This window comes from Schistocerca americana, chromosome 7 (genome assembly GCF_021461395.2).
Source record: "Schistocerca americana isolate TAMUIC-IGC-003095 chromosome 7, iqSchAmer2.1, whole genome shotgun sequence".
NCBI lineage: Eukaryota > Metazoa > Arthropoda > Insecta > Orthoptera > Acrididae > Schistocerca > Schistocerca americana.
Window position 1 is genome coordinate 528,182,853 of NC_060125.1, and position 21,778 is coordinate 528,204,630.

The 21,778-nt window shown below is 41.7% G+C and overlaps 1 protein-coding gene across 1 annotated transcript in view; it reads right to left on the bottom strand.

Moving 5' to 3' along the window:
* Positions 1 to 713: 713 nt before the first annotated feature.
* LOC124623063 (soluble guanylate cyclase 88E) overlaps positions 714 to 21,778 on the bottom strand; it is a 338,153-nt gene continuing 317,088 nt past the window's right edge. Inside the window, exons 12-14 of the mRNA XM_047148855.1 lie at positions 11,101 to 11,328; positions 1,384 to 1,608; positions 714 to 1,288 (exon numbers count right to left, since the gene is read on the bottom strand). Coding sequence (XP_047004811.1) covers positions 714 to 1,288; positions 1,384 to 1,608; positions 11,101 to 11,328 — 1,028 coding nt within the window. The remainder of the gene's footprint in view (positions 1,289 to 1,383; positions 1,609 to 11,100; positions 11,329 to 21,778) is intronic.

Here is a 21,778-nt window from a genome sequence, read left to right on the forward strand (position 1 = left end):
TAACAATGCTCACTGCTTTCAGAAAATCATTTCACTCAACGACACTCATTAATGTTCACAACATAAAATGAATTTGCATACAAGTGAGAGTACACTAATATTAGGAACATTTTATTTGAGACAAACTACTTTTGTTACATTTGTCGTGGTCATGAAAAGGATAATTGAACAACATAAAATTTCAAAGGGATGACAAATAAATGGTAAAAAGTAATAGATCCCAAAACATTACACAGACAAAAGTTCTATTATCATTTTGTAATGTGTGTTGCTTTCTCCTTTTTATGAATATGAGATTCATCTGATCTCTATGCACAAAAAGAAAAACACAGTAACTAAAGATGTTAAATATTGTGATTTTATGTTTGGTTTCTCTTTCTATGGCAGAGGAATGTGGAAAGTAGAAGGAGATTATTTAAATATGTTCAATAATAGATACACAGTTATATGTAGAGGAGTGAGAAATAAAATGTATTTTATTTGTATGTTAAGTTATGATGTAAGATCTCTTTCTGTTTGTTGACTAATTTTTCTCCTGTTGAAGGATAAGGCAGTTCTGGAATATGAAACTTTTTATTTTTGTTTCTGTGTCATGCCTCCTCCAGCTGTTTGTCTCACATAAAATGAAACACACTTCAACACTTGAAAAATACAACCGTGGTACAACTGTATGCAAATTCTTTAATGTTAATAACTAAAATTAAAGTTTAGCTTCAGAGAATATCACAAGAATTGCTGTGCTGCTTGTCTTTTGCCCCAGAGTTGCCAAACCCACCACAACACTGTTGCTGGACCATTCCGTGTCCCTGGCTACGGTGAATCACTTTCTTAGTGCGGATGCATAGGCTCCCATCAGAACGTGAAGTGGGTGGAAGCTGCATCTTCACAGGCACACTGTCTTCTTCCTCGTCTCCCTCTTCATCTTCTTCTGGAACTACTGTTGAGCTTTGTATATTTCCATATGGATGATGCATGTCACACAGAGTACTTTCCTTGTGACAAGTCAGTGTAGGGCAGTTACCAAAGTGAGAATTAACAGTTTCACAATCTGTGCCAGGAACTGGAGAATTTAGAGGAGGTATAGGCAGAAGAGCTCCATCTGAGGACACACTGTTTATTGATGGAAACTTCATCAAGGGAGCAGCCCTCCCTTGTGGTGAGACAGCTGTACATGTAGTTTGTATCCGTGTGAAGGAAGTGATTACATCTGCCCGATCAATGTCACATGCTGAAGATGTTGCCATGCAGGAAGTTGCAAATACTGCTCCCATGGAGTTGGAACGTATTTCTGTTTGTGTGGATGAATATATAGAAAAAAATTATATTAGACTGTTGAGTTGAATGCACATTATACCACACAAAATAATGTACTTTCCTTATTACCTCGATTCCCTGTGGTTTTAACAGGTGAACTTGCTATAGAACGCCTTGCCACATCTTGAAAAGTGACTGGTGAATAGACACGACGTTCATCGGAGGGGCCTAGCAGACCATGCATAGATGCACGATCAGCATCATATTCCCACTGTGGTTTTGGGCCAGGAATAGCCATGCGCATTAATTGATTACGATACTCTTTTTTGTCCAACCAATATGTCTTCATTGAACCTGCAACATTGTACAGAAAAAAATCCCATTATGCAGAATGTACTCTAATAAAAATAAATCTTCTTGTATCAGGAAAAAAATGTGTAACTGAATTTTGTCTCTATTCTTAATTTACTTTTTGGTGTACTGCCAGTAATATGCCTTTGTAGATTTATGGGTAATAAGTAAGATTGTACACCATTGCCAAATGTTTCTGTAGAGTGTTACTGCAGCCACCACGAATGGTAATCTTATAAAAGAAAACATAATGTTTATAGATGGGTACTGCATGGCATAAATGTTCAGTGATATACTACTTAATTCATTGCTGTGTGGCCCTCAGCCATATGTGCATTCCATTATTACGGTCTCTTGAAAGAAACTGTTGTAATAGAAAAGAAAATGCTTGAACTGTTTTTGCAGTAAATTTCATATTATTTACACATAAGACCTTTCTGTCATCTCACACTATTTCTCCCAGTATCTTGCTGACTCCAAAACGATAACCTTTATAAAGATGGTGAACTATGTCTTCATCTACAACTCCTGTAAGTGTAAGATACAAAAGAAGTATGGCATGAGCACATGCATTTGCCAAACCACACTGTGTAATACAATTAAAGGATAACTTTTTTGAAACTCTGTAATTGTCTCCCATCGCAATGTAGAAGTTGGAATTGGCTTGAAGGTGTCTACAACCATCTTTTGTAATGGTGCAGAAGTTCGGTACCCTGAAACATCACCCTCAGCCTCAGTGATGCTTTAAACAGCAAGGTGTTGACAAATGTGAAAAAAATCCCAGAGGTCAGAAGTTCATGTGAGGTGTAAGGAGGGTTAATGATATCGCCAGTTATCATCACAGTTCTGGCCAAAGTCACCATGGACATATCACATAATAGGAAGGTCATCGCAATCCCTCTTATCCATATTTCACCCCTTAATTTGGACACTTCTGTGATGGAGGTCAGAACTGCAATACCCAATGTTTAAATCATGCAGTTTTCTTATGGGCGCTGAGAAAACATTTCAGACACACTACTGCTCAGAATCAACACTGAAAGGCCTTAGGGGGTGGAATAAAGGACGTCAATGAAACCACCCCTTTCCTCAGGGCATTTATACACACACATTTTGCGGTTGAAAATGGCAGTTCGCAATGTGATGAACTGCAGGACGAAGTTCTTGGCAACCTTTGACATTCGGATGATTCAATCTGTCTCTGAGGACATTGTGGACCAGCAACCTCATTGAATGTGACCACATCCTTTTGGAGTGCAATGTAACCACTGTTTTTGCGCTGGTGTATAGGATGACGCCATGAGGGGCCACTGAAGACCAGTTGATGAAATTTGAATGTGAGCTAAAGCAACACAGGGGTGCTTATGCTTCTTTGTCCCTCTTTTTCAAGGCTTCCTAGGGTGTGATCACAAAGGGTGACTCATGCATGACTAAAACAGCAAAGGATCCGCTAAGACTATTCAGTCTGGCAACACCCTTAGCGTCACCTGCTGCCAGTTTTGAGCGTGTCAAAAATGTACCTGAACAGAGACAGACTGTGATAATAGTCCTAGGGACATGCAGATAGGCTATAGTGCTGCTCTTGTGACTGCCAGTAGGCATGTGGAGGGGTTGCCTGTCTGGAAACTACTAGGAATCCATCACAGTTTGTCTCTGTACAGGTACATTTTTGAAGTGCTCAACAATGATGAGCAGGTGGAACTTAGGGTGTTGCCAAGCCAGGGGTGGGGGATCTTAAAGAGATTATTTCCCATTTTATTCACACACACATTTGTCAATGCTGATGCTGGATTCCAGGCCACGCTAAGTTGATAACCTTCGACCATGTTCACAAGATTCTCATGGACCCATATTTCTATTGATTCGTCGGCCGGAGTGGCCGAGCAGTTCTAGGTGCTACAGTCTGGAACTGCGCGACCGTTACGGTCGCAGGTTCGAATCCTGCCTCGGGCATGGATGTGTGTGATGTCCTTAGGTTAGTTAGGTTTAAGTAGTTCTAAGTTCTAGGGGACTCATGACCTTAGAAGTTAAGTCCCATAGTGCTCAGAGCCATTTCTGTTGATTCTTTAATGATGCTGTCCCAATAGCTCCCGGCTCGGCACGGCACCCTGGTGTTCTCATAATCAAAGGTTGCAGCACTGCGTTTGTCCAATGTACTGTACACCACATTAGCAGGCAATGCTATATATGCCAGGTGTGTTGACTTTGAGCATGTCTTTAGCTGAGCCCAGCAGATCTTTCGTCTTCCAGGATGCATACAGAGCATGCATACAGAAGTAAAGAGGTATATAGTATAAAGATAAACACAACTATGTAGGATGAAAAGATGTGTGAATGGCTAAAGAGGAAAGGGAAAGAGGAGAAGACTGAAGAGTAAATGGGGGTGAGGTTGGTTAACGTAGGTTCAGTCCAGGGGGATGTCAGGATGAAAGGATGTGTTGGAGTGCAAGTTCCCATCTCCGCAGTTCCGAGGGACTGGAGTTGGGTGGGAGAAGCCAAATGGCACGTACAGTGTAGCAGGTTCCTAGGTCCCTCGAATTATGCTGGAGGGCATGCTCTGCTACTGGGTATTGGACATCTCCTAGGCGGACAGTTTGTCTGTGCCTGTTCATGTGCTCAGCCAGTTTAGTTGTCGTCATACCGATGTAAAAGGCTGTGCAGTTCAGGCATGTCAGCTGATAAATGACATGTGTTGTTTCACATGTGGCCCTGCCTTGAATTGTGTATGTTTTACCAGTAGTGGGGCTGGAGTATGTGGTTGTGGGGGGATGCATGGAGAAGGTTTTGCAGCGGCGTCGGTTACAGGGGTAGGAACCACTGGGTAGAGAAGGTGGTCTGGGAACATTGTAGGGTTTGACAAGGATGTTACGGAGGTTAGGGGGGTGATGAAAGGCAACTCTGGGTGGTGTGGGGAGAATATTGTCAAAGGATGATCTCATTTCAGGGCTTGACTTGAGAAAGTTATATCCCTGGCGGAGTAATTTATTGATGTATTCGAGGCCAGGATAATATTGGGTGTCAAGGGGGATGCTTCTGTGTGGTCTGGGGGTAGGATCATTGTTGTTGGATGGGGAGGAATCTACTGCTCGGGAGATCTGTTTGTGGACAAGGTCTGCAGGATAGTTGCAGGAGAGGAGAACACTGGTCAGGTTGTTGGTGTAATTGTTGAGCGATTCGTCACTGGAGCAGATACGTTTGCCACAGATACCTAGGCTGTAGGGAAGAGAGCGTTTTATGTGGAATGGATGGCAGCTATCGAAGTGAAGGAACTGTTGTTTGTTTGTGGGTTTGATGTGGACAGAGGTGTGGATGTGAGCTTCAACAATATGAAGGTCAACGTCCAGGAAGGTGGCTTGGGTTTCGGAGAAGGACCAGGCGAAATTCAGACTCGAAAAGGAGTTGAGGTTATGGAGGAAATTAAGGAGTGTTTCTTCACCATGAGTCCAGACCACAAAGATGTCATCTATAAACCTATACCAGGCCAGGGGCAGCAGCTGCTGGGTCTTCAGGAAAGCCTGGCTGAGCGCATGAACAGGCACAGACGAACTGTCCGCCTAGGAGATGTCCAATACCCAGTAGCAGAGCATGCCCTCCAGCATAATTCGAGGGACCTAGGAACCTGCTACACTGTACGTGCCATTTGGCTTCTCCCACCCAACACCAGTCCCTTGGAACTGCGGAGATGGGAACTTGCACTCCAACACATCCTTTCATCCTGCCATCGCCCTGGACTGAAACTACGTTAATCAACCTCACTTCCATTTACTCTTCAGTCTTCCCCTCTTTCCCTTTACTCTTTAGCCATTCGCACATCTTTTTGTCCTACATATTTGTGTTTATCTTTATACTATATACCTCTTTACTTCTGTATGCATCCTCTTTGGTTTGAAGCTGGCACAGTACTTACAGTAGAATATCTTTGGCTTCCCTCTGACACCCATGCCTCCATCTTTGCTACCCTCCCTGTTTACCTTTCCCCTGTTGCTTCATAACCTGGGTTGTGAGTAACTGAATCCACTTGCCGTTCTTCCCCTGTTTTCCCCCTCTCCCCTCCCTGACGAAGGAACAAAGTTTCGAAAGCTAGGATACGTAAATTTTCTGTTCTGTTTTGTGTATCTCTCGGCTGTTCTGAGCTGAGGTAAGTACTGGTCAGCCCCTCTCTCTCTTTGTTAAAACATATACTAACAAAGGGAGAGCCACCTGTGAAATGACACACGGAGCAGCTGTTAAGTAAACTCTGTTCAGCCTTTCACATTGGCATGACTACCACCTAATTACCAATTAGGATGAATGGGAATAAGCAGACGGTAACACCTCACTGAAGGTCAGTTATACACTTCTGTCCATATTAAACCTACCAACAAAAACAGTACTTACATTTTGACAGTTGCCATCCTTTCCATGTCAAACGTTCCCTCCCATATAGCCCTGGCATTCGAGGCATAAGTATTTGTTTGCATGCAGATCCTACAGCAATACACCTATCATTCTCACCTCAGCCTTCACTGGATGTATTTACCCCCCCCCCCTCCCCCCTCCCCCTGTCCAGCCTAGTTCAAATGCAGATTTCCTGGGCCATCACATCCAATCCTGGTACTGCTGAACCCTCCTAAAAACAACTTCAGAACACACCACTGGTCACTCAGTATTATACTGGTCTTGAATGTACTAGTCAGCTACTTCGACAAGGCTGTGACTTCCTAAAATCATGCCCTTAAATGAGATCCATTCTGTCTGAAATTTTACCCACTGCACCTGGAATAGCTTTTCATCGCCCTCCCAATCTCCACAATATTCCTGTCAGACCCACTGCTCCTTGCACACCCATCTCCCTAACCTATGGCTCCTACCCCTGTGACCATCCCCACTGCAAGACTTGCCTTATGCACCCTCCTACTGCCACCCATACCAGCCCTATAACTGGCAAAACATATACTATGAAAGGGGAAGCCACCTGTGAAACGACATGTTGTATACCAATTGTTATGTAAATACAATACAGCCTTTTGCATTGGCATGACTACCACCAAATTATCAATTAGGATGAATGGGCATAGACAGAGGGTGTATACTGGCAACACACAATATCCTGCTGCACGGAATGCTCTACAATATGACGGTCGTGACCTCAGTGCCTGTTTCACCACACACACTAACTTGATTTTCCCCCCAGACACTAGTTTCCCAGAACTCCACAGGTGGGAGCTAGCACTGCAGCATGTCCTTGGCTTTCACCACCCACCTGCTCTTAATTTACATTAATCTCTTCCATCTCAGCATTTCTTCACAGTGACTACTCTTTTCTTCACTCCATTTTAGTTTTCTACATCTTCCATTGTCTTACCTGTCTATTTTTCACTGCCCCCTCCCACCTCTGTAACTTAGAATGTGGAATGCAGTTAGCATTTCACACTTATTAACTCATACATGATGTTTAAGCAGTTGTCTCTGTCTTGCATATTACCTTGTCTTCCATCTTTAAATGCTCAGGTTTTCAAATCTCATCCGATGCAGCCCCAACAATCAGCCTTTCCTTCTCATCTTGTACAGTAAGTCTCCCCAGACCCATGGTCTGGGTGACTTTACCAAAATCTACCCCTTTTTGTGGATCTTTCCAGTCCTTTTCCTTCGGCCCAGTATCTTCCTCTTTAACTGTTCTGCCTCAAGAAGAAACCACTGTATCTGAAAGTTTGCCTAATTGTAACATTTTTTTATGTGTGTGTTCTGCCACCACATGGTGAGTAGATTTTTTTATCTACCCTATTAAATTATTTTAACATGATGAAAAGGATAGATTGCTACTCACTGTAAATATGATATGATGAATTACAGACAAATACAATAAAAAAATAGTTACACATTTATCTTTTTGCCATAACCTTCTTCAGAAAAGGAAACACATTCACTTTCTTTCATACAAGCAAATACACCTCATGTACACATGACCACCATCTCTGGGAGTTTGAATCGGAATAGTGCATTGTAGCAGTTTTCGCCCATTGTGCGTAATGCTTGCTCAACTATAACATCTATGCCATACCAACGATGTTCATGAACATTCTGTAGTGGGTAACGTGTTCCCCTCTCTATCCACACTAACTGGTGGCCAGAATCGCTTGTCACAGGGAAATGAATTTCTACAGAGAATGCCACTCTGGACCGCTGTTTTTAAACCCAACCAACATGCTCATTACACCAATGAACTCTTTCTCAATAATAGTATGGTTAAAGTGGGATGCATTTAACTGGCTTCCAAGCATTGAAACCAGCCTGATTTGATTGCCTTGAAATGGTTCTGGCAGAGACATGTGCACTAGTAATAGTTGCAAGGTCTGCAGCAATCTGCCAAGCAGTGAGATGTCTGTTCTTTTTCACCACTAGGGCTATGTATCAATACTTTTGCGGTGAGGTGGTCTGTCTATAACCATTGGAATGCTTCTGCATAGCATTTTCAACTTCAGCTGCCATTTTCATTGGATTGCACCCATTACTGTGGCCACAGTAATGACAGATTGACCAGATTTGAGCCATTCAACTGCTCATCAAAGGTCGTAAGTACTCAAATTATGCTTGAAGACTTGTCACAGTACTACCCAGAATGTCACACTAATTGGTTCCACAACAAACTTCTTCAATCACTGACTGCATTAACTGTCAAATGCATACAGAGCATTTGTGCATGGGCTTCAATGCGGTTAACATATGCTGCTTTCTGTATTTTGCTTTACTGACATTGGCCAGGTGTTCCATAGCCATTGTTAGTTGTTCTTTAGCAATTGCCAAGCAGTGTAGTAACTCTGATCCTACCACTATCTTTTTGCTTTGAGACTCACATTCCTGTAAATGAATTTAAACTTCTTGCCTACTGTTATTCTTACCATTTAGCACCTCCCACACTGTTTAGCCTATTCTTATGATAAATACTTCAATTTCTCCAGAGATCTCAACCCTCACTGTTTATGGTTCTATTCAACATTTAATATTGAGTATTATGTGAGCTATAATGTTTTTTGGAAGTGTTTGAAATTCCATTACTTTTATTCCCTATGCTTATACTCATTTACTAATCTGTTTATATAGAAACTTTGTGAAAGCATTTCCTCCCATCTAATGTGAGTGTTTTTACAGCTTGGCACAAATTTACACTCATACTGACCAGACAGTGACATAATTAAAAACTTGAATGAAAACAGGTAGGTTCTGTGCACCCAGTGTATATGAGGGCCATACTGAAAGTAACTAGCAACAACTTTCAAAATCTTCATATCTTAGACAAACCAAGTACATCAACTTAATCTACATACTTTGTTGCTTTTCAATGTAATCTCCATTTATTTGCACACATTTTTTTCTACAAGTCTGAAAATACCCTTACGATAGAACTCTACTTCAGCAACCCAAAGACATGGAAGCATTGCTTGCCAAACATTTTCCATCATCTTGCAGCATTCCCTCACATCTGTTCTGTAACAGAATCGAAGTCTGAGGTGAACTTCAGCAGCACATTTTTCATCTTAAGCAAGGAATTCGGTGGCAGCTCATTGTTGTAGTGAAATGTTCATGTCAGTTATTTTGAAAGTACTGCCTGTGGTCATTAATAGCATCACAATATGGCAACATGAGGCATATAGTCTGTAGGTCACAATTATGCAGTCATTTGTGTTACATTTCTGGAGATATAATTTTAATAATGAGTTGCTCACAGTTTCTCGTATGGATCTCGTACATTAAATTTAAGAAGTGGCTACCCCAACTTTTTAATAAATGCTGGAATCAGCTTTCAGCCCTATGGCACATTCTTAAGATATCATAATCTAGGTTTCCTCAGAATCACTTAATTCTTTGTGGTGGTTTTCTTTTGCTTACATTTCTTTTGTGTGTTTGAAAAATATTCTGCATTAAAATTGTTGCGAATACACTGTGTAGTGAATCAACATGTACTTTTACATGTCACTGAATACGGGATATTTTACAAAGACTTCTAACAAATACCCTGTCAATCAAATTCTAAAACCAAATGTGGGCAATCTGTATGGGAAAAAGGAGAGGAGCATGAATGGGGAAAGACTTGGGCAGGAGTGTTGGCAGAGGGCAGCACACAAAGAGGGTGGGAGGTAAGAATAGGGAGGAGGTGAGAGGGCAGAGAGGGTGGAAACTGTTGAGCAGAGTGTGTGAGATCATTGTGTTACTGTAATTTGAGGCTGGGATAATTTCGGAAGCAGAGAATGTGTTATAGGGATAACTCCCATTTGCACAGTTCAGAAAAGCTTCTGATGGAGGGGAGAATCCAGATGGCTCAGGTAGTGAAGCAGCCATTGAAGTCAAGCATGTTATGTTCAGCTGCATGTTGTGCCACATGGTGGGTCTACTTTGCTCTAGGCTACTGTTTGGTGGTGGTCATTCATCCAGATGGTCAGCTTGTTGGATATTCATACCAATACAAAAAGCAGTCCAGTGATTCCCACTCCTCTCCTTTTTTGCTCCCTGTCCCCTCCCCCCCCCCCCCCACCCCTTCCCCCACCCCACCATCCTTCTCGCTGCCCTAGAGCCACCCAGTGCTGCACCTGTTGACAGGCTAGTCCCTGCACACTGCACCAGACAGTGCTCTGATCTCTGCCCCACCCATACGCTGCTATCCCTCCCCCTTTCCCGTGCCCCTCCAGATAGCTGCTTCCATTCTATGTGACTTCCATTCTATGTGACAGTGACATTCCAGTCCAAGCTGCCACTGATGGTGGTCATGTGTGCATGCGGTGTGCTTTCTTTTGTGTGTGTGTGTGTGTGTGTGTGTGTGTGTGGTGTGTGTGTGTGTGTGTGTGTGTGTGTTTCCATTTCTGATGAAGGCTATGGCCAAAACTAATGTTTAAGTGTCTCTTAGTTGTACCTGTCTGTAACAGAACATGCCACCTTTATGATAAGTAGCAATCTGTCTTCTCTTAAAGCATTTATAAATGACTCTGTCAGCAGTTGCAGTAGTTATATTGGGTGACTAGTTTTGAACCTTACAGGTTCATTTTCAAGCCTGGCCTACTGAGCCTGCACTGACAATGCGTGATCTTATTAATAAACATCAAAGTGGCAACATATGCTTTATAAATGTTTGCAGAATGAATGCCACAATCCACACATGCCTCTTACCAAATCAAAATCACCATTTGCAGAATGAATGCCACAATACACACATGCCTCTTACCAAATCAAAATCATCAGTTTGATTTTGATTTGGTAAGAGTCATATGTGTATTGTGGCATTCATTCTGCAAACATTTATAAAGCTGATTCAAAACTAGTCACCCAATATAACTACTGCAACTGTTGACAGAATCAGTAATAAATGGTTTAAGGAATTTAATAAAGCTGCTGGTTCCCTGTTAACAAAATGTTGAAACTGATGAATCTATCTTTTTCTTACATTGTAGAAAGTAGAGAATAATTGAGGACCATCACAACTTCATTTTTAAATGGATCTTCAACTCCTATATTCTTGTAATTTACCTTTTCCTTTTACTTGTATTTCTCCTCTCTCTGATACGTGGTATGTTGATGGAAGAAGATCACGTGTTGACTCTGAAATGTGTATTTTCATTGCTTCACTTGTTGATTCCATTCGTGATGCTGTATTAACTGAATCCCCAAAGAGGCAATATCGTGGCATTTTGAGGCCTACAATTCCAGCCACAACAGCCCCAGAATGCACACCGACACGTATCTGTAAATGAGATCCTAAAACAGAGACACAGTTATATATCATTAATTTTTGAAGCCACTCTACTTCTGTAGTACCATACAGCTAATGAACACACAGATAAATGTCCTGTGAAATAGGAAGGTCAAACAGGCATATCAAATTAGTGTGCATTGATGTCACACAGTCTGAATTATAAGGGTACAAACCCTTAGCATCATTCCTATACTGTAAAATAAATATAAAACATAAAAAAAACGAGAAATTGGTGTTGACAACTGTTCAACAGCCAACCCTTCATATGTTATTGGTAATACTGATTCCATTATATTGTGAGTTTCAGAGCTTCCTCTGAATCACGGGGCGGTGGCATTGATCTGGAAGTGTTTACGCACCAATTCTGGACAATGAATGTGTCTGCTGCTGGTAACTGGCCAGATGGGAGTTTTGAAAGAATGGGCAAACAAAAACTGCAATGATGTAACAATGGCTTTGATTGAAATTAATATCAGCACTGATCAGAGTAAGTATAAGCTTCATGTTGATGTAATTAAACAAGTGAATGTTATATATGAAGTTCATCATTGAACTTTTTGGTATCTACATCTGCTCTACATCAAAAGAAATATGTAATTTATTGTCAACTGAAAATGAAATAACTGAGCAAGTGTCTAGAAAGGTGGCATTAAGGTAGTGCTGCTTTGAGCATCACTGTAAGGTCAGTTTTTGTACATAGGCTGTTGCCTGTATTTGTCACATTTACAATACAGATGGTTTGAAAATGGATACAGGGGTCCAAAATTAGTCACCATCAAGAAATAAAAAAAGGATACTTCTCAGTACAACTCATGACAGAGCTATAACCACTTATTTCAATTATAAGACAAGTTTTGGCACTATTTTTCACCTGCAACATGCTGCAAGTTCATAAACCAATCAAGAAGTTAACCTCTAAAATGGGTATTACAGTTCTAAAGTAATACACCCAATTGGACTCTTGCAGAGTGTAATTTCAATGTAATTTGTCCATAAACAATGGTTTAAATTTATGTTTTTGATTTCCACACTTAATTTCAAGTATATAAATTAAATACAAAATCTTTCAGAATAAAGATTATACCATTCATTGCAATATGATGTACATGTTCTTACCTTTCAAGTTCAGTGAGAGGAAGAACATTCAGCCACAGAAACAGATCCTAAATTAAATGGGAGCCAACGGCCATTGCATGAAGTCATATATATACTAACAAAGAGATAGAGAGGTTGGCCAGTACTTACCTCAGCTCAGTACAGCCGATAGATAACTTTGTTCCTTCATCAGGGAGGAGAGAGGGGAAAAAGGGAAGAAGGGAAAGTGGATTTAGTTACTCACAACCCAGGTTATGAAGCAACAGGGAAAGGTAAACAGGGAGGGTAGCAAGGATGGAGGCATGGTTGTCAGAGGGAAGCCAAAGATATTCTACTGTTAAGTACTGTGCCAGCTTCAAACCAAAGAGGATGCATACAGAAGTAAAGAGGTATATAGTATAAAGATAAACACAACTATGTAGGATGAAAAGATGCGTGAATGGCTAAAGAGGAGAGGGAAAAAGAAGAAGACAGAAGAGTAAATGGGAGTGAGGTTGGTTAATGTAGGATCAGTCCAGGGGAATGGCGGGATGAAAGGATGTGTTGGAGTGCAAGTTCCTATCTCCGCAGTTCCAAGGGACTGGTGTTGGGTGGGAGAAGCCAAATGGCACGTACGTTGTAGCAGGTTCCTAGGTCCCTAGAATTATGCTGGACAGCATGCTCTGCTACTGGGTATAGGGCATCTCCTAGGCGGACAGTTTGTCTGTGCCTGTTCATGTGCTCAGCCAGTTTAGTTGTCATCATACCAATGTAAAAGGCTGTGCAGTGGAGGCATGTCAGCTGATAAATGACATGTGTTGTTTCACATGCCGTTTATCAGCTGACATGCCTGCACTGCACAGCCTTTCACATTGGTATGATGACGACTAAACTGGCTGAGCGCATGAATGGGCACAGATGAACTGTCTGCCTAGGAGATGTCCAATACCCAGTAGCAGAGCATGCTGTCCAGCATAATTCTTGGGACCAAGGAACCTGCTACAAGGTACGTGCCATTTGGCTTGTCCCACCCAACACCAGTCCCTCGGAACTGAGGAGATGGTAACTTGCACTCCAACACATCCTTTCATCCCGCCATCCCCCAGGACTGAACCTACATTAATCAACCTCACTCCCATTTACTCTTCAGTCTTCAGCAATCTTTTTTGCGCCACCTGCGATCTTTTTCGCGCCACTCACAATCTTTTTTGCGCCACCTGCGATATTTTTTGCGCCACCTGCGATATTTTTTGCACCACCCGCAATCCTTTTTGTGCCACTCGCGATCACCTTTTTTTGAGCAACGTGTGTTCGTTTGCCCTGATCTGGACATACTTGCTTCGTCTGGTCAACCTTCATCCACACTTTTCTTATTTAGTGGTCTTCCTTTGGTATTGATCATTACCAACAGATTTTATTTTCTTTCTCATCCTTCCCTCCTTGTTTTATTTCTTCTTATTATTACTATTTTAACTTTAGTTATTTAATTTTCCTACCCACTATGTACCCTAATCCTATACCACATTATTTACATTCATTCTGGAAACATGCTTTCACCCTAGCCAAACTGCAATCCCACACACTTTTCCTCCGGTCCTGCTTAACCTTGTGAATTACCCCTAAAGGACTTACCTTAAAAGTTCCCATCTCTGGGTGCAATCCCTCCTTCCAGCAGTCTCTCTTGGACTTCCAGAACCTTCAATCCTTAGCCCTTACCCAACTTGTCCTGAATCTCTACACTACTTCGTGTAACCACCACTCCCAACAGCTCCTATCTCTCTTCAAAGTCCTCCACCTCTCAAATCCCTGCTTGGAGAACACACTCAGGAACATCATCCTAGAAGCCAGCTGCAAACTTGAGTTCCATGCCACACACCACCTGAAAAAACTATCCACAGTGCCAGTGCAACACCTAAGAAGTGGGGTCCCTCTCCCTATCCCTCAAAAACACCAACCACAACAGCACCTTCAAAAAACCCCCCTCATAGCCAACAAACCTAGCCTGGCCTTCCTACTCAATCTCCAAATCCCAGTACATACCCCACACAGACCAAATCTCAACTATAACCACAGTCAAATGCCACATACCACCAGTCCCAATTCAGTTCTAAACCCCTCATCCAGATCCCTCTCTCCTCCAGAGACATCTGTTCTATCAAAAGGCTTAACCTTTAGCCCCACGCCAAAATTCAACCACACTGCTCTGGTTAAAGATCTCCTCTCATTCACCCGGAACCTCAACTGGAAATATCACTTCACCATCCAAACACAGCCCCCAAATACCAAACCCAGTGTTGAACCCTGTCTAGAACAGTTCTGACCACCTTCCCTAAGGGATCTTCCTCCCTTCCCCCAAAACCATCCCTTGCAGACATTTCAGGAATTCCTCAAATCCAGTATTGCCTCTCAGTCCTTCTTGAAGAACATCGCGACAACCCCCAACATCACCCCAGATGAATCCCATGCCATTAAGGAGCTGAAAACAGACTGCTCTATTGTCATCCTCCCGGCAGATAAAGGCTCCACGACTGTGGTACTTGACCGTGTGGAGTATGTGGCAGAAAGACTTTGTGAACTCTCCGACATCTCAACCTACAAAGCTGTTACCCAAGATCCCATTCCCTCTATCCAGACTGAGCTGCAGAAAATCCTAAAAATCCAAGGTCCCTCACAAGGCCTCACAACGGCACCATAGACCTACTCACCAAAAATCCACAAAGAGAACCATCCTGGCCGTCCAATTGTGACAGGCTTCAAGGCCCCAACAGAATGTATCTCAGCTCTGGTAGACCAACACCTCCAACCTATCACCTGCAGACTCCCATCCTACATCAAAGACACAAACCGCTTCCTAGAATGCCTCAAATCCATTCCCACTCCCCTCCCACCTGAAACGTTTCTTGTCACCATAGATGCTACATCCCTTTACACAAACATCCCACATACCCATTGTCTCTCTGCCCTTGAACACTACCTATCCCAACACCCACTCAAAGATCTTCCAAATACCACGTTCCTTATCACACTTACCAACTTCATCCTCACCCATAATTACTTCACTTTTGAAGGCCAGACCTACAAACAAATCAGGGGAACGGCCATGGGAACCAGGATGGCTCCGTCCTATGCCAACATCTTCATGGCCCGCATGGAGGAGGCTTTCCTGAAGACCCATCAGCTGTTTCCCCTGGCCTGGTATAGGTTTATAGTTGACATCTTTGTGGTCTGGACTCATGGTGAAGAAACACTCCTTAATTTCCTCCATAACCTCAACTCCTTTTCGAGTCTGAATTTCGCCTGGTCCTTCTCCGAAACCCAAGCCACCTTCCTGGACGTTGACCTTCATATTGTTGAAGCTCACATCCACACCTCTGTCCACATCAAACCCACAAACAAACAACAGTTCCTTCACTTTGATAGCTGCCATCCATTCCACATAAAACGCTCTCTTCCCTACAGCCTAGGTATCTGTGGCAAACGTATCTGCTCCAGTGACGAATCGCTCAACAATTACACCAACAACCTGACCAGTGTTCTCCTCTCCTGCAACTATCCTGCAGACCTTGTCCACAAACAGATCTCCCGAGCAGTAGATTCCTCCCCATCCAACAACAATGATCCTACCCCCAGACCACACAGAAGCATCCCCCTTGACACCCAATATTATCCTGGCCTCGAATACATCAATAAATTACTCCGCCAGGGATATAACTTTCTCAAGTCAAGCCCTGAAATGAGATCATCCTTTGACAATATTCTCCCCACACCACCCAGAGTTGCCTTTCATCACCCCCCTAACCTCCGTAACATCCTTGTCAAACCCTACAATGTTCCCAGACCACCTTCTCTACCCAGTGGTTCCTACCCCTGTAACCGACGCCGCTGCAAAACCTTCTCCATGCATCCCCCCACAACCACATACTCCAGCCCCACTACTGGTAAAACATACACAATTCAAGGCAGGGCCACATGTGAAACAACACATGTCATTTATCAGCTGACATGCCTCCACTGCACAGCCTTTTACATTGGTATGATGACAACTAAACTGGCTGAGCACATGAACAGGCACAGACAAACTGTCCGCCTAGGAGATGTCCAATACCCAGTAGCAGAGCATGCCGTCCAGCATAATTCTAGGGACCTAGGAACCTGCTACAACGTACGTGCCATTTGGCTTCTCCCACCCAACACCAGTCCCTTGGAACTGCGGAGACGGGAACTTGCACTCCAACACATCCTTTCATCCTGCCATCACCCTGGACTGAACCTACATTAAACAACCTCACTCCCATTTACTCTTCAGTCTTCTTCTTTCTCCCTCTCCTCTTTAGCCATTCATGCATCTTTTCATCCTACATAGTTGTGTTTATCTTTATACTATATACCTCTTTACTTCTGTATGCATCCTCTTTGGTTTGAAGCTGGCACAGTACTTAACAGTAGAATATCTTTGGCTTCCCTCTGACAACCATGCCTCCATCCTTGCTACCCTCCCTGTTTACCTTTCCCTGTTGCTTCATAGCCTGGGTTGTGAGTAACTAAATCCACTTTCCCTTCTTCCCTTTTCCCCCTCTCTCCTCCCTGATGAAGGAACAAAGTTCCGAAAGCTACGAATGTAAATTTTCTGTTCTGTTTTCTGTTATCTATCGGCTGTACTGAGCTGAGGTAAGTACTGGCCAACCCCTCTTTGTTAGTATTTGTCTCACATCTTTATATGAAATTTTCCATTAATCATTTCTGGCCACTGAGACCAACTGCGAGGAACTGTGAATGATGGGAGAAGCAGTTTGGGTGGTGGGGGTTAAAAAATGGCTCTGAGCACTATGGGACTTAACATCTCTGGTCATCAGTCCCCTAGAACTTAGAACTACTTAAACCTAACTAACCTAAGGACATCACACACATCCATGCCCGAGGCAGGATTCGAACCTGCGACCGTAGCAGTCATGCGGTTCCGGACTGAGCGCCTGAACCGCTAGACCACCGCGGCCGGCGGGTGGTGGGGGGTAAGGAGGAGGCTGGGGCAGAGAGAGGGAGGTATAGTAGAGTTTAGCTGTAGCTTTTACAGTTAAGTTCCTTGCTGAGACTGTGAGAGCACCTTAAAACCAAACCCTATGCAAATTAGTGAACATAGGCAGATGTCATTTATCTTTACTTTCCTAAACCTCAGTAATATTTCCAATCTTGGTTATATGATTCTCAGATGCCCAGCATGTCAACTCTACAAGAACTGTCAACTGACCTGCAGACACTTGAGATAGATGCAAACCATCCTGAGAAAGCCTACTTACATGTTCCAAGAATCAGCTTTAAGAGATGAATCCAGGACTGAACAACAACTCCTTATGTATCTCTCAAATGGGGATCAAGAGGACAATATTAAACTAATTGCAGCACATACAGACGCATTTAAACATTCATTCTCCCTTACTCTAACAATTCCTAGAATAGGGTATACCCTGTGCTGTGCATTTCACAGTGGTTCACACAGTGTGGATGTAGGTGTAAAAATACAGGTAAGTATGATGAGTTAACATTACTGTGTCTGTTATTTACGCTACACTTATCCATGTTGATGTATAGCTGCTAGTCTTTGCTTCAAGTGCAAATTATCTTCAGACATGCCTGCATTTTCACAATGATATGACCACTGTGTATACAACTGCATTATCCACCAACAACATCAAAGAAGGACGAACATAACTTATTAGACCAATTATGCTCAATACATAATGAAATGTTGGAGAACTCTAAAGTTATAGATCTCAAGATTTCCAATCTAGTTTAAGTATGTGCCTGTCAACCACTCAGTGCTCCAACTGTATGGTAAGTGGTCACCTATAACTTCTATTATTTACATTACATTTATGTATGTTGAGGGTTAGCTAGCAGTCTTTGTTACAAGAGTAAATTATCTTCAGATCTGTCTGCATTTTCACAATGAAGTGAACCCTCTGTTAGGACTGCATCATTCACTAACAGCCTCAAGAGCAGTCAGCATTAATTATCAGGCCATTTACATACAGCATGATTTTTGTAAATGAAGACAAACTGCAGGAATGATCCTTGAAAATAAAGAGTGAGAATGATATGGAAATATGGCTGAAAATGCATTCCAAGGGAGGTGCACCCACTTGAAGGCAGAGATACAAGGTGTTGAACACTGTAGAATATGACCCCAGTATTTGCATCATGTGAACTGTAAGTGTGGGGTAAGCCAGATGACCATGTTTCTCCATGCCAACTGCCATTACCCCTTTCTCTCACAATGCACACAGAGCTTATAACCTATGGACTTGCCTCTGTGGTGATGGTTTTGTCACCGGTTCATTGTATAGGCCATCGGAGTGTTGGAATTTCTGTCATCTATTTTGTTCAGGAATGAGGCTATATGCTATCACAACACCCATGTATGGGCTACAGGAAATCCCCATGGCATAGTGGTACTGCATCCTCAACCATGGTTCAGCATCAGTAGGGATTATTGATGACTACCTCTTGCATGTGGAGCTAAAACACTAGTGCAGACAGAGCATTCCGACTTGCCTGGGGTGTTCTCATATGTGCTTTCAGTCATTAAAACTCGCACTGTTATAGATCTGTTATATCCACCTACAAACAGGTCTACACCCCTTGAACCTAATTTCTGTCCATACGATCTTTTTTTACTCCTTATACTCGCAGAGATCATTGCCTACAGTTTTTTCCCAGTTATCACACTTTACAATACATTGTGAACTAAATTGCTCCATTAGAGAACTCCAATGCTCTATTCCTGACTATATGTAATGGTTTGTAAATGAACATTGTTTCTGAAACTAGTCATCAACAAATTTGAATGTGAACGCAACTGTGACAGAAAACCAAAACAGTGAAATGATCCTTCCATAAGCATCAAGTTGGAATTCCCCAAAAAGTGCAAAAATGGGTATTATTGGAGACTGTTATAGAAATTACGAATTTGAATAAATGCTATTTTTTAAAAAAATAAGTCTCTCATATTATGAGAACTTTTGACTGTGACTACTGTGTCTCAGTGATGGAAATTACTGGAAAGTTGAGATGACATCAGTTTCAATTCTGATTCTGATCTTCGAATTAAAGTGGAACTGTTCAATGAACATCTCCTTTTTATGAAGTATCAGAGAACTGGATACATTATAATTCAGAACATGACCAAAGAGATTAAAATTGCAGATAGTATATTTTCTATAATTCTGATGTAACTGTACATTGGTGAAGCATAAAGCTGATACAATATTAACTGTTTTATGGGAAACATAATTAGTTTTGCATTTCTAATAGACTTTACAGTTTTATTCATTGTGAAGTAAAGAATATTGAGACTTAGTATCATAATCATTCTTATTCTTTCTGATAATTGTTCATAAAGATGAAATCAATAGAAGACGGTATTTTGTTTTGCTTTCATGAAACATTAATCAACTGTATTTCTTTGGCCAAGAACATCAGTTATATTGATCATGTATACATATCTTTGTACTGAAATTGTTATATGCTGCTCTTGTCCGCGCAGACGAAGAAAGAATGTATGTTTAGACGAGAGATAATTGGAACTTAGCAGTTCTTTTTAGGAAGTGCCTTAAATTATGGAAAATACTAAATATGAAATAAATTAATTTTGAAGAAAAATTATGCTTCATGGTATTACTGATTTGATGTAGGGATAAACCAAATCCGGCTGCCTCTTTGCATGAAGGAATCATTGGACTACAACTATTGTGCCAAGAACAAGAATATCCTACACTGAATGACAAGAAATGAATGAAGTGCAAAATTCTTTTTTCTGCTTCTCTCACTCTCTACTTCATGCGACAAATAACTGAAGATTTCTAATCTCTGGTATACATGCAGTTATTGCATAAAATGGAATAATTAACAAAATTGCAATTGGACTTGGGTACTTTTAATTGACCCAAATAGAGTAGAGGGGTCAGAGGGTCTCAAAGACACTTTGTCTTGCAATACTTTGTATGCTGTGGCTAACAAAAGAACCTGACATTCATCCAATTTTAGTTTTTCTTCAACTCACTTTATTGGTCCCACAAAAATTTGACTGAAATATAAACAAAAAGCTTAAATATAACAATCATAAATAAGAACACAAACAGAGGGTTGACAGCTTTCCAAGTAAGGTTGAAATCATTGTACGATCAGTGAAATTTAGTTAATATACACTTTGAGCTTTTACAGTATTATTTTGGGTGTATTTGCAAAAATTACTGGAGAAATGAAAAGAGGGTAGTGATGGCTGATGTCTCCTGAAATTAACATAAAAGTTTTTGATCAGCTGTGAGAAAATAGAATAATGTGGTTCTAATGTCAAATGTCTTAAAGACTGAGGGATACAGAGGTCATTTTAGTTGCCAAAGACAAGAAGGAATGATGTTAAGATGAGCTAGTTCAAGTTTTACAGCAAACTGAAGATCATATGTCCTGTAAAGTAACTAATAGTTTTTTTCTTTTTATAAGCATACTTAAAAAATAAATGAGCTAATGTCAATTGAAAGAGAAGTGGTGCAATTATTGATGAATATGTATCTGGTGATTAATGGCTAGTTAGTGCTTACAGCACCATATTGGAAGAATATTTCTGATATTAGTGAGAGATTTAAAGTAGTTCACTCCTACTTGCATAGTTAATCCCTTGCCACATAGGTCATATCTCAGTAGAGGATTTTGTCCTATGCACCCAACCAGCATATTCCATTCTTTTCTGTTCTCATCACAGCAATATTCTATCCAATCAGGGGCAAGGCTACCTGTGAAAGCAGTCATATCATATAATAACCCTGCCTTTAATGTGGACATGGTCACCCATATGAACGGCCACTGCCAAACTGTAACCAAGAGCTAAATTGACCAGCCTGTGGCTGAACTTGGTGCTAAGTGCAACATACTCAGCTTCCTGTTTCAGAACCTATACCATCTAGATTCCCCCTCCCATACCAGCTTCTCTCAATTGCATAGATGGGCACTGGCCATACAATACTCATCTACATTCTTGTCCCTGTAGTATCATTGCCACAGATACTACTACAACACCGCCCCAACACAAGGTTGGCAGCCCATCATCTGCCGAGCACAGCACACTCTAGCGGGCTGTGCAGCTTGACGGAACTGGAGTGTGCCTCATTCACTTCTTAGCTAGATTTCAACCTAGGCAGATGCACTTTCATAATCGGCCCTCAGTCAGTTTTGTTTGCATTGATTCTCTGAGGAGGGCCCATCAGGATTAGTCCCTGAGAATATGTTGTATTAGTTATAGCCGTAGCTGCAGTCCTACAATCTACTGAAGATAAGTAATTTTCATTGTACTATGTATTCCTTGAATAATAATCCTTCTCTCTAACA